The sequence below is a fragment of the Pieris napi genome, chromosome 8 (assembly GCF_905475465.1).
Source record: "Pieris napi chromosome 8, ilPieNapi1.2, whole genome shotgun sequence".
Taxonomy (NCBI): Eukaryota; Metazoa; Arthropoda; class Insecta; order Lepidoptera; family Pieridae; genus Pieris; species Pieris napi.
The window spans coordinates 2,349,080-2,363,490 of record NC_062241.1 but is presented as its reverse complement, the minus strand read 5'-3'; the positions used below and the strand labels follow the sequence as shown (position 1 = coordinate 2,363,490).

General features: G+C 32.7%; 2 protein-coding genes across 3 annotated transcripts in view; one reads left to right on the top strand and one right to left on the bottom strand.

The window, feature by feature from the left end:
* The first annotated feature begins 1,596 nt into the window (after nt 1-1,596).
* LOC125051850 lies at nt 1,597-2,737 on the top strand. The gene is made up of 2 exons (XM_047652439.1): nt 1,597-1,936; nt 2,012-2,737. Exons 1-2 carry the CDS (start codon nt 1,865-1,867, stop codon nt 2,597-2,599), a joined length of 660 nt encoding a protein of 219 aa, XP_047508395.1. The 5' UTR covers nt 1,597-1,864; the 3' UTR covers nt 2,600-2,737.
* A 51-nt stretch (nt 2,738-2,788) lies between these two features.
* The window catches only part of LOC125051849 (alpha-N-acetylgalactosaminidase), a 50,596-nt gene continuing 38,973 nt past the window's right edge, over nt 2,789-14,411 (bottom strand). The window contains exons 4-10 of one of the 2 annotated variants that reach the window (XM_047652437.1): nt 13,181-13,274; nt 8,794-8,969; nt 6,898-7,059; nt 6,071-6,268; nt 4,744-4,908; nt 4,153-4,228; nt 2,789-3,841 (exon numbers count right to left, since the gene is read on the bottom strand). In XM_047652437.1, coding sequence (XP_047508393.1) covers nt 3,735-3,841; nt 4,153-4,228; nt 4,744-4,908; nt 6,071-6,268; nt 6,898-7,059; nt 8,794-8,969; nt 13,181-13,274 — 978 coding nt within the window. In that variant the 3' untranslated portion in view covers nt 2,789-3,734. The remainder of the gene's footprint in view (nt 3,842-4,152; nt 4,229-4,743; nt 4,909-6,070; nt 6,269-6,897; nt 7,060-8,793; nt 8,970-13,180; nt 13,275-14,411) is intronic. The other variant, XM_047652438.1, reaches the window with a different exon arrangement.

Below are 14,411 nucleotides of genomic sequence, written 5' to 3'. Positions count from 1 at the left end.
AATCCATTACCTATCTTTGTAAAGAAATAAGAAATCTTGTTTTCCTACTCGATCGACATAAGAATTTGAAGTGTTTCGTAGCGATATTAAATCTGTTTTAAAACTCTTATTGGTCATAAATTTGTTGCTAGATAAAATTGTCAGGCGTTTATTAATAGTATTGTACATATAATATGAAAGAATAATGAAATATATTGTCTTCTTCGTTTCGGAGTTACACAATACGACACAACTTTAAATACAATAAAAATAAATTGTTCGCTTTTGTTGGTATGGTATCTGAATTATTTTCATTTTTGACCACCTTTTTCTTATTATTAATATGCTTGTTTGTTATACATTCTATGATATGGTGCCATCTATGCTAAAAAAAGAAAAATATTTATTTAACAAAGCATATAACACAGATTTTTAGTAAGTCCATATAGTAAGTACTTCAAAGAAATGTGTATCGATTACAAACTAGTAACAACAAATTTACTTTATAAAATAACAAGCTTTTTCAATGAATCGCGTAACTCGTTAATTAAGAACATGCTGTTACCAAAATACCTGTCAAATTCATTTTCGATAATTGTAGATAGGGCGATAACTCTTTTCATAAAGCTTTTACGCGTTTTGAAACAAAAGTTGTTTCCTCGGGACGCAGGACCTCCGGGTTTTACATCGTAAGTTAACTTAACTGCGCACCTATACGTAGAAAAAATTTACTTAAAGCTTTTATACTTGTATGGTTAGTTACTAATTATCCATTTTCTAAAAAATATTATCCATAGCTTTACAATCTCCGAACCAAAGTTATATTATACAGTCAAAACCATTTACGACCACATCGTTTAGAACAACATACCGGTTATATTGACAAAAATTGTTCCCGTCCGAATTCTATTGTACGTGTATTAGGCTCTTAACGTTATCGGCTGTTACGACTATCGGTTTTTACGACCAGATGAGTAATTCCTTCGATGTCGTTATAACAAATTTTGACTGTATTATAATTACTATACCAAAACTGTCCTACAACCTAACACTTCGTTTCAGAAACATATTACAATTGATATAATTAAATAAAAAGGAGGGCAACTGGCGGTGTTTAAATCACGATTCTGCATCTTATCCGTATAACAAAGCCAATACGTTTTTGACATATAGGTAAGAGTCAAACACCTGATGTGTCTCTTATCACCATATACATTCAGGTTTCTTTATCTATTTTCACTATGTAGTGCTACAAAATTGGGCTAAATACTATTTCTATAGTACCTTTAATATAACCTTTTATACATACTTAATTATACAATTTTTCCGACATTACTTTTCTCTACTTCTTTTATATAATTTCTGCAAAATCATGTCGAGGCTATTCAACTTCTTGTCACCACGGGCTTGGTGAGAAGATTGAAAAGGACAAAACGATTTTGAACTAATGAATTAGTGTTAGTGCACGTTAGGATTAAGTGCTAAACAGTGAGTGAAAAAATAGAACACAAGAACAGAGTGTCTTCCCTTTAACTGTTAATGGACACTTTCTTATGTTAAATATCCTTTCTAATAAATTAGGTTAGACTTAAATTAGGCTTTTGTAATGTTCCATGATGTCTTAGTGAAGACACATATATTAAAAAAAACTGCAATATCACCATACGGATGTAACAACAATTATGAATATAACTTTTTTAACCTTATGCAGTTGTGACATCACAAAGGACTAGACGGGTTTCGCGCATTATCTAAAAGACAATAGGTGTTGTGAATGTAAGAAATAGTAACATAGCAGGTAATTTAACGGGAACCAACATGGCCGTTAATCTATTCTCAAGAAACCATAAGCTTTATTATTAAAATTAACAAATGAGCACCCAAAATGTATTTAAACAAACTCACATTGAATACTTTGTCATTGTGTTCTTGCCCTTACAGGATGAGGCTTCTGCTGGTGAGTAGTAGATATCCTATTTTTAAAGTGTCTATATATCTATGTTTCATCTTTTATCTATGTATTGTTTTTCAGATATTAATTTCGTCCCTTCTGGTGATGTGTATAGCAGAAGTACAGAAGAAGAATCGCAATGAACCTCCAACAGAAACGTTAAGCGAGAAGAGAATACTCATGCCACCAAGGCACATTAACATAAAATTATCACCAAAGACCAAGCCTCAACCTTTGATATCATTGTATAAAACGTACGTTGGGAAAAAGTCTTTGATGCGTAAGTTTGTACCTGTTCCAAGAATGACCGAACCACCGATTAAGGTAACTAGACGACCAGTTATGAAGCAACGGCAATTAGTTGTTGGATCTGTCACAGTTAAACCACATAAGAAAGAAGATATTCATGTTACATTAAGGAGAAAAGCCAATTTTAGACCTGTAAGTTTTGTGAAGGATACCAAAAGACAAGAGGTTGCTGCAAAATCTGTTAAACCGGATAGTAAGGAAGACAAACATGTTACTAAGGCTCTGGCCAATGATCACAAAGAAGATATTTTAAAACCAAAAGAGGAGAAAATAGATGCGGATGAAGATAACAAGGAGTTTATATTTCTAAATCCAAACGCTAGTGCAGCTAAAGAAGACAGTGATAAAAACTCTAATTAATTTTAAAAAATTGCTTTAGTAATTTTTGATTCGTAGTCTTCGGCAAATAACTTGGCAAGAGTCCTTTATACGTCTTTTTCTACGAAAGGTACAAAACTTTCCCACCAGGCAACGTTGCCAATTTACCTGCCGAGACCTTATAGATTATAGAACATGATTGTAAGTTTGAACTTCAAATAAAAAATTAAATTGAGAATTATTATTTTATTTCTAAAAAAATCTTAAATTTAAGACAAGTAAATGTACATCCTTAATTCTAAGTACAACATAATGGCAATAATTATTATCTATTTCCATCACACTATCATAAATTATCTTTAACTAGGCAAGGCGAACCACTTGGTAACATCACACCAACACATTCAATCGAAACCTAGAATTATAACTTTTGATTTGACATAAAACGAAGAATTTGAAAATTGCATTACGACCGACCCAATAATGACGAATTAATGATATTTATTGCAAAACTTAATTAACAATTAGCAAAATTGTGATGTGCATGACATAATATTACTTATACAAATTCATTAAATTAAAATCTTGAATCACGTCACATTTATTATGTTATGACATTTTTTATTCAAAGATCGAAATTTCTCATAAGGCATTTAAAAAACCACCTTAAAATTATAAAGATGAAATTCAATTTCTAATCGCATATAGCTAAAACGTAAGCAAATAAATATACAAATTACTGGCTTAGGGTCGGCCAACTTCTGAGATCTTTCACGCACTGCGTCAACAAGATTGCAGATTTTTCTATATTGTACTCGTAGATTTAGATTTCAACTGGGTTCAACGCCGAAAGATGGCGTTGTAAAAAATTTAGTCGATTCTATTGTAATCGTAAAAAGATAAACCAAAATAACATTTTAAGGAATTATATAATGTCTAGAAATTTATATTTAAGCATTTTATTTATCAGAAATAATATTTCAGAGATATACATCTACACATTTAGCTTAATTTCTTGTGAATGATTCCACTTTTTTGGGACTGGGAATAAAAACATCTTGTTTTGAAAATATCATTCAATACTTTGATTATTCGATGTTGAAAAACTCCTTTTTTAATAACATTGGTTTAGTCTCTCCTTCTACGATTTATGGCGATTTACACTGGAATTTTCCAATCATTTGGAAAGTCTAAATACGTCATTGAGGGGTGAATAGGGCGTTCTTGTGGGTATTGCGTTGTATGCATACGATGGCTGAGCGTCCGCTCGGAGTATTACCACACCTGTATAGAAAAACGGAAATGAATATTTATTTTTAACAACTCTTTTCTACTAGCAAAGTATTAAAGCGATATATAATGTAATAAGCTTATATTAATAATTTATTGAAATTAAATAATTCTTTATATTTAAGGTTTCATTTGTTTATATGATAAGTCATATTATGTTCTCAAATAAATAAGAGATATGTACGAAAATAAAAACTGCTTTCAGACTTAACTTGTTTGGTGTTAGATTATACTTACGAAGCCTCCAATAAATATAAATAAATATTAATACCGCAGCCTAGAATACAAAGAAAAGCGACACTTTCTACCTGAGGGGTTCACTTTCACTTTGATCTTAGTTTGAGGTGACAGCACTCCGTAATCCACGTCCTCGTAAAGATCCTGGAAATTAAAAACGTTCAAGTATTGCAAATACTATTCTAATACTCTGTTTATATAAAGGACTATATAAGTTAGCGGTTACAGTTCTCCAAGCCTTCAATAATATGTTTTCTAGTTCTACAACGATAGCTATAATAAATCTAAACATATATGGTGCAGTTTATTGTTAAATAATGTACATAATGTTGGTAATATAATCTTTGGATGTCGTTTATTAGCCTTAGAATCAGATTTCATATAGGACCATTATTATCAGGATTGGAAACATTTTAATATTTTTAAGGCACTCTTTTTCATCACCCTATTAAAGAATTTCCATTGAAAATCAAATTCTTCAAAAAAAAAAAGGGTTTCCAATTCTAAGAAGGCTGGCATCGCACTCGCGACCCCACTCACCGTTGGCGCACTCTTCAAGTTCGCAACTACTGGTGCACAACCAAAGATTTGTAAGCTTAACAACTATGCCGATCTGCTACCCTTCTGATCACAAATCTGGTAAAATAAGTCTTGCATACCTCAACTCTGTAGCCTGATGGGTTGTTAAGTCCCAGCTCCCTCAAAGTGACAGCGACATCTGACGGTGTTCCATCTGTTCGTCTGTTGACGAACGCCACGGCATATGAATAGTACTGGCCTTGGATCGGTAAGATAGGTCTGGACCAAATTTCGATGCCTCGGTGCTGAAATATAATATTTTATACTAACTTAAACATGTTTAAAATGTCTATATGTCTATTTACTATTGACTTAGGTTTTTGAAGACTAACTTTATTTCTCATAAGAATTGCATACATGATTCACTTACTGACAAAAACAATATTTTAAATTAAGATTAAAAATTAGAAATTAGACCGCATAGATGTAGGTATATATATAAAATAACTAAACAAAACAGCAACAAAAATGTGGGTAAAGACATAATAAACTTGATCAGTCAACTAAGCAAAACACAGATGTTCGAATTTGATTTTTTACTAGATGTGGCATTGATGGCATAGTCTGATTATAGCAAATTTATATTTATTATTTTTCATAACACTATTTTATTTTTAGTTTATTGTTTTTGTCAATATATATATACATATTATATTTTAAATCTTAACTTAACTTAAGGCATAACTTTGTTCTCCTTTTATAACTGATGGTAACTTATTATAAATTGTATTGTATTTCTTTAACAAGTAACTAGCACGTCTTAAGTTAATGTTTCGTGTTTGTTGTTTTGTTAAAATTTTTCTTTCATGGCACATAAAAGGTTGGGAACCACTGCTCTAGAGTATATATATCTCTCTCTCTATCTCGGTGTTTAAAACGCGACATTATTGGTTTGAAAAAATGTTGAAGATTTAAGAAGAAAAAATTGTGATTATATCTAACAGTGTAAAAAGTATCGCAATTATTCTTGTCGCCTTGGTTCTCAAAATAAAAAGTTTATAAATTCAGTAGGTACCTCATACAAATTTATTTAAAAAATTTTGTTTAAATATGTCGAAACTACACTACATTAAACATCATAATAATAATAAATAATCAGTGGCGCTACAACCTCTTTAGGTGTGGGCCTCAGTTTTCTGAATCTGTTTCATGATCATTTTTAAATTTAATGCGCAAGTAGGTGATCAGCCTCCAGTGCCTGACACACGCCGTCGACTTTTTGGGTCTAAGACATGTCGGTTTGCTCACGTTGTTTTCCTTCACCATTCGAGCGAATGTTAAATGCGCACATAGAAAGAAAGTCCATTGGTGCACAGCGGGGGATCGAACCTACGACCTCAGGGATGAGAGTCGCACGCTGAAGCCACTAGGCCAACACTGCTCTTTAAACATCATAACTTAACTCACCTTGTATATCCTTCTACCCTGTATTCCCAGTGGATCCTGGTCTACATCGATGATCTTTCGGTTCTGCAGGATCGCCTTGTACTCCGGCCGAATGGTCCTCAGGTCAACACTCATCAGTAGAGGCGCCGCGAGTATAGCCCAAATCGCAAACTGGGTCTTACTCTGCTCGTACGATAGACCAAAATTGCCTATGATCAGCTGGAAAAATACAGTTAGGATGATATCTCGATCAGTAAATTTGAGTGCTTTTTGTACAACATGACTTCACATTTTACATGAGGGGCTACCATATTATACACAACAGGCCTATATTTAAATAAATATTTGGATATGTATTTAAATATATAGCAATCTCGTCTTGAGTACTGCCAAGTATATCAAATTAAAAAAAAAATTACAGCTCTTGAAACGAGCATGAAAGATAGAAAACTTCCATATGACAAATGATATAATTTCCAAAAGGCATCCAATTCATCTAAGGCATCATTTCTAATAATGTTCATTTTTCTGTATGGAACATGGAGTAAACGGGCGGGAGGCTCACCTGATGTTTAGTGAAAACCGCCGCCCATAGACACTATCAATGCCGAACGGCTCGCGATTGCGTTGCTGGTCTTGTAAAAATCGGTATGCTCTTTTCTTGAATGTTTTTTCTATTTCGAATTGGTTCGTGAATAAATGTTCGATTTAATAAGTTTCGAAAGACTTTTGTGTCAAACAAAAGAAATCAAAAAATTTTATAAGATTAGGTAGTCCATTATATTGAGCTACAGCTGTTGATGGATTGCCTCTAAGGACCAAAGAGATGTAGTAAAAAGGCCACTTACCATGTCCGGGTCATTCCAATGTCCGGGACCTGCATTCGGCACGATCACGTCCTGATGGTTTCCGTAATAGTCTATGATAGACTCGACGGACGCCCACGAGTCTTGAATATCGTCGAAGTTCCTCCACAGGTTGCAGTGCTCGATTATCGATGAGAAATTGGGCTGAAAATATCATTTTTCTTTATTGTTAAGGAATACCTAGATACTTTTTGAAGTTATACTTCTTTTGGTGAGTTAGGGAAAAATTATGAGGGTAAATTTTTACGATGCGTTACCGTCACAAAAAACCGACACCCTGAAGTTAGCTATAATCAACATTTTAGTTTTTTCTATTGTTAGTGTATTTTTTTCTACATAGAATACAATTTTTGAAAAAAAATTAACCTTGTTACGCCAAAGAAGTATAACTACTGACGCGTGTACATAAGTACACACACGTTATTTTTAAATCATTTAATATTTAAAATTATCCATGCTACATAGGGGGCATAATAATTTTAGAAAGGCTATGGTAGGGCATAGCACAACAAAGTTTGGGAATCACTGGTATAAGACATCTATACGTATGAATGAATCATGCTTTATATTTAAATAACGGCCATGATAAATAAAAATATAGTAAAACTAAGAAGGTATATAAATCTTAATTATCATATATTTTCTTTCGTAATTCTTTCATAAAAGTATTGTTCACAATAATTAATAAATTCTCTTCAATTTAATGCTTTAATCCGATTTAAGCCAAATCATTCAAAAGGATTAAATAAAAACTTCGTCTAGTAATCGTTTCGTGGAACAATTGTTGTAAATGTGTTTTACAATTCTAGGAAGTTAAAAGAATACTCGGTTTCAATGTAAGTACTTATGGATTACGTAAAAGGGAGGGTAATTATTTGATTACCTTGCAAATGACAAAAAGCGGTTTAGAACCACTTCCATTATATAGCTTCCCGATGCCATCATCTGTATGATATATTATTAGAACTTTTTATTTTTTAGAATTATTATTAGTCGTAGCTATAAAAAAGCGTTTGTGTATTTCATTGTAGTTCAAGTTGTTTGTATGAGATTCATCTTGAAAACCTAAATCAAATTTTATTGAAATATTTTTTTAACAAACAAAATAATATAAATTTACTGGGGTTTGATTCATATTTATTATTTAAAAATCAACATCTTTCAAAACGGGTCTACGGGACGAAATGTAAAAAAAGTTTTTACGTTCAAAAAACTTTACTTTTTACTTTTTACTATACCATGCGTGATACAAATATAACACATTATTAACGCCTGCCCGAAAATATTCTTCGATCTTTGATTTGACCATTCACAAATAAGCGTTTCTTTCGTCTTTTGTTTTACATTTTCATTCCTCACAATATCTTTAGTGCACGTTTAGTAATGCAGCTATAGAAGTTAAAAATGTACTGAAAAAGTGTTAACCACTTACAACTTAGTAAAATAATGTTTAAAGTTTATTCAACATTAGGCGTTTCACACTTTAACAAAATCGTGGACGTCTTTAAGTGTAAATATCATGTTTAAAAAAGCAAATAAAAAATAAATCAGTGGCGCTACAACCTCTTTAGGTCTTGGCCTCAGATTTCTGAATCTGTTTCATGATCATTTTTAAATCTAATAGGCAAGTAGGTGATCAGCCTCCAGTGCTTGATTAACGCCGTCGACTTTTTGGGTCTAAGACGGTTTCAACACGATGTTTTCCTTCACCGTTTGTGCAAATGTTAAATGCGCACATAGATCATTGGTGCACAGTCGGAGATCGAATCTACAACCTCAGGTATGAGAGTCGCACGCTGAAGCCAATAGGCCAACACTGCTCATAAAAAAGCAAACGTCACTCATTAAAAAGTAAGTACAATTATTCTAGCTATATACCTGTAGGCCGGCGTATATCTGGTAGACTGGCCAACTGCACGAGTAGACCATCTGTCTCCCAGTTGCGTTCAATTCCCTCCCAAAGGCCGGGTATCCATGGTCCATATCAGCTGGGAGAGCGTAGCATCCATCCAGCTTAACATAGTCTACGCCCCATGCCTCGAAGGTTGCCGCATCTAGAAATATAGTACTAGTTTAATTTTTGAAGTTATACTTCTTTAGGCGCGTTATGAAAAATTGATGAGAGTGAAATTTTACGATGCGCGCGCACCGTGACACAAAATTAACAGAATGAAGTTGCCCACGGAAGATGCTACGGCATTGGACATAATTTAAAAACAACATTCGAATAATAATAGAATTTATGTTACACTTAATGTAAGAGAATAATAATAAATATTTATTTATTTAATTTTTCAAATGTAAACTGAACTTTATTGACTATAATGGCTCCTTTTCCAGTCTTTGATTATTTAATTGCAATTAATTATTTGCTTGCAATCAAAAACTATTTTTAATAATGCCAAATAAGTATAACTTCTTACGCGCGTACATAAGTACACGCACCCTTTTTTTGTAGAATAAATATGGAAAAACACAAAACTAAATTCCATTTAGCGACGCTGAAGAATCTGCCCATTTTCATTTCATTTTTATGTTTAAGTAGCAAACCAAAATCGGATGAATTCATTTCAAGGAGTTTGACACTACAAACAACTTTACACTGTAATTGACCTTTTCCAGTTTTCTTCGCTCCGATGCATTTTTTAATACTTTATTATACGGGTTGTTAAAACCACCATACAGGTAATATAATTCAATATTACACGGCTGACGTTTCTATAATTGCTTTTGTTTGTATGGTAATTATCGTAGGGTCTCATTCATTATAAACTGTGGATGTGTTAATCTAATGTATCCATCGCACTACGTGTTGTTCGTGAAAGAATTTTATAAAATTTTACTGCAAACATTTCTTGCCGCACACAAGTAGCCGTAAAAAATGAAGGCCAAATTATACCCAGTTTTCATTTTTGTAGTATTTTATATCATACAACAAAATTAGGGTTATCTTAAACAATTTCTAACCGCAAATCTTATTTTTGAAGTAGTTCCCTGTAATTTCGTTTTATAATTCTACCAATAGCAGTAGAAACTTTCCATAAATATACAACACCGTCTGTCAAAATGAACTGTTATAAATTCCTTTTTCTTTAAAAAAAAAGGTAAAGCCCCAATAGATGATCATGTGCCAGTATATGATCACTCCATGTATTTGTATATCTATATTCACACTGTTTACATCCTGTATACGAGCTAATGAAAATATAAATAAATAAAAAATCTGCGTTTACTGCACAAGACGTTATGCGACAGAATTGCTATCTAAAGTTCTAATATGTAGCTACTAAACGAATACATCAACCAATAGCGTGTATTTTTTCTCGATCTCCCTTACTCTCTCTCTCTCAATCTATCTCACTATAGCTCTCTCCCACCTCTCGCTCCATTGCTATTTGCGTCATGCTACGTTCGCCCTTTCTCACTATCTCTCTCAATCGGTCTCAATCGCTGTCTCCCTTTTCTTTGACAAAGACTCTGCACATCTTCGTGACGCTAATATTATTATTATTGCGTCTCACCCCTTAAAATTATACCCTCATGCGCCTAAAAAAGTTTCACTTCAAAAAATTCAAATCTAGTTCGCGACTATAAATGTAATTTAATACGCTAATACGATACGACATATCGTTGCATATTTGGTAACTTTAATGCGTTCACTACACCTTTCAATCGTGTCAAGGTGTTAACTCAGGAATCAGCCCCGTACTTTGTAACTAATGCCAATTTAAGTATCTCAATAGTTCTGTAATATTTTCCTCACAAAAAACGATGACCTTTATCTAGGGACAATTCAGAGTTGAGTCTAAGTGCTGGGTATCAGTCCAGTATGTCAAAAAGTTATTGGAATTTGGCATTTGAGAGTCATGGTCGTGTTAAGTATCTACTCTAAAGATAAGATTGGATTTAGATTATAGAAACGAGACTTAGCTCGTAGTAACGCAAACTTGGGCTTACGTGGTACGAAAACTGGAAATGAAAACTAGTTGCTATTAAAATGAACATAGTCCTATTCACGCAAAGCAAGGAAAAGTATAATATAGGGTAGGCTTCAAAATTACGGTTTCACCCACTATTATACATTTTTTTATGTATAATAGTGAGAATCGAACTGGCTGAAGCATCGAATATAATATAGAATTACATAGTATTATGTCTTAGGATGTTTCTTCATTAGTGGTTATCGGACATGAATCCTTGGGCAGCCGCAGAAATAAGAATCACATCTAGTCGCAATAAGAACGGTATGATGAAAACAAACAAATGACTGCTTCACAACTGATTTGAGCGCGACCGCCGCTGCGAAAACCGCTGTGCGAGTTCGAAAATTGAGTTACAGAATCGCAAGGCAGTACTTTAATTAAAACGGAGCAATAAGACCGATTAATTTTTGATAAGTATCACAATTTGTTTAGCCATCGAGGAATAAAAATTCCAATCGTGTTTTGTTTCAACTACTACTGTTGATTGTAGTGTATTGAGTGAGTATTGAGTGACATTTAGTGGCAACCTTTAATAGGTTAATTATTACCGCGTTTATATAATTGCTAGTTTAAATGATCGTCATCAACTAATTAGCATCTATTGATCAATATGCAACTTCCTAATTAAACGAGAATCTTCAACAGCATAAAAATACATATTTATTAATTTCCGCAAACTAAAGGAAGAATAAAGATGGTATGGCGATTTTTTTACTATATTATACTACAATATAAGTATCCAAGACCGAAAACCATAGAAGTCCAAAACAAAAGTCTCGATAATCCTGTTTTGAGTTGATGTAAAAAAATGGGTCATGAAAAGCTTTGCAGCAAAACAAAAACCATTTTACAACGTTTTTTGAGACAAACAAAATTGCGTATATTGTTTTTGAAGTCCTCTATTCTGTAAAGAGGCACGAGGTAGAACAAATGATTCCTTCTATTAATATTATTTTTCCGTTTTAGTGGGGTTTCAGTGATCATTTTTAAATTACACCGTGATGATACGTTTAGGCTTGTAGGGAGTACTTAGGGTAGAAAAGGCGGGCTTCATACGTGAACTAAAGTCAGTTTGTTACTGGATGTATTTCTATCGTAACCAAATCAGTCCACAATTTATATTAAAACTAGCAGACCGGCTGCGACCAGCGTTGCTGTGGCTAAGATTTTTGCTATATTACATAGTAGTAAACTATTCAAGAGAAACGGCAGGAAAACACCAATCCACCATGCTTTTTATGGCATTAAATTGTAGCTTATGTGAAACGTTGGTACTTTCAACACAGCGCCATCTGTTAGAATTGTGACTATCAAATAATAAACATAATATATTGTGCAATAAAATAATATCGCGGGTATTATCTTTTAAGTTGGATCAAACTACACACGGTGTGCAAATTTGTTTGATATCGGTTCGGTAGTTTAGGAGTCCATAGCGGACAAAAAACGTGACACGTAATTTATATATATTAAGATTAACCCTTAGGGCGACAATAAGCGCTTACTATGTCTATCTAGTAAATATATTTGTTTAAACTATTGCCGAAGTCGTGTGTAAACTCGTAATGCATAGTACAGTATCGAAGATTAAATGTAAATTACATTGAATGAGGTAAGACTGGGTTCATGACAGGGGATTGGCATTTTGTAATGTTATTATAATAGTCGCAAATAAACTTACGAAATATGTAAATAAACAATTACTTTTTTGTCTCAAAGGGCAACATGTAAATTTCATGATTGGTTCAATAAAGCGTTTGATATTGCTAAACTGCGTGTGTGGAGCAATAACTTTTCCAATAAAATGACCGTCAATTACTTTATTACAATTATTTAAAGGACGCCAAACTCACTAAAAATGTATGTGGTTTCATCTTAAAAAAACAGTGGCATTTCTGTATTTGTTCATCAGTTGTTGTTAATTGATTATCCTTCTGTGCCTGACACACCGTTGCCTTTTTTTGGGTCTAAGGCATACCGGTTTCCTAACATATCATAACATAATATAATAACATAACAGCGCACACACAGAGAAAGTTCATTATTGCCGAGAATTGAACCTACAACTTCAGGAATATCAAGCTGAAGCCACTAGGCCAACATTGCTTGTGTATCTCATCCTTTAAAAGCAAATTCAGTAAAACATAACAATTGTGACTAATAAATTATTACTATGTAAAACGTATTATATAAAAATACTCTGCAGAAACATCGACAAGCAAATTACACATATAATAAACTTTGTAGTACTATCATTAAGATTATTTGTCTTTCAATTTTACCTCCAGCAAGATGGCCGACAACACCCGGATATCCGGCACAAGTGAAGTTGCCATAATCTTCATAGATACCAAACTTCAGTCCTTTGCTGTGTACCTGAAATTAAAAAAGAATCTTGTACTCTATTTATAAGCAAAAAGATATATTTATCTAATTAAAGTTACAATTTAATTCTTATTTGCGCTTAATATTCAAGACTTCTATGAAGAAGTGCAGAAATTGTCGCAAAAGATAAAACACACATACACGTATTTCGTTAACGCAATTTGAAGATAGAACTACTCAAAAATATCCTCGTTTCTTAGCTAACCTATTTCCTGTAGCGTATTCAAAATCTTTTAATATATAAAATTCTCATGTCACAATGTTCGTTCCTATACTCCTCCGAAACGGCTCGACCGATTCCTATGAATTTATTTATGCATATTCAATTAGGCTGAGAATCGGCTACTGTCTATCTTTCAAATCCCTAAATTTATATTTTTTAGATAAAAAAAAGGAGAAACCAAGTTCGTGGGGCAGCTAGTTTTATTATAAATATTACATTTAAATAAACCAGCTACTAGCATTATTTTTCCATAAATAATAAGTCATAAATTTATTCTTCGTCCGTCAATAGATAAAAAGTGAAAAGGCGAATAACGCTTTGCATTCACAATTCTTTAAAACTATTCATTGGATTAACCATGGAATAACAATTGTTCAATGTAAGATAATCGGTTATCATTGTCAAAATTACAAAACAATAAAACAAAAACTAAATCACTTAGATATTGTTTTTTATTACTCAGTGATACGGAAAGTCGAAGGTTAGATTATAGATAACTTTTTGTTGCCAGTAATAAAAATATCATTGTTTTACCGCGTTCGAAGGTTTATAGGTTACGCATAAGAGGCTTTATTTAAAAAATCATATTATAATCTATCATATTCTAAAATGTTCGTAAATGCCAAAATTGTATTTAGTGTGTATAGCTGTTATAAATATACTTTTTTCTTTCTTAAATACTAAAAATCTATTTCAATCAGTAATGTGACGCTCTGCTAGAGTAACTGTTAACATTCTCTTGATGTGCACTTTAAAATATTGAAAATATATTATAATTTGTCTTATTAATAAACATCACTTTAATAATAAGTTACTAAATACTTGTATCATAAGTTTACTACCCAAAGTGTTCCTCAACTACTTTAGTTTTCTTTGTTTTACCATGGATTTACCCAATACATCTA

Excerpts from the sequence above, each read along its gene's own strand:
- LOC125051850 (XM_047652439.1), top strand. The coding sequence starts at position 1,865 with ATGTATTTAAACAAACTCACATTGAATACTTTGTCATTGTGTTCTTGC. Across the intron at positions 1,937-2,011 it reads ACAGGATGAGGCTTCTGCTG|ATATTAATTTCGTCCCTTCT; the intron begins GTGAGTAGTAGA and ends ATTGTTTTTCAG.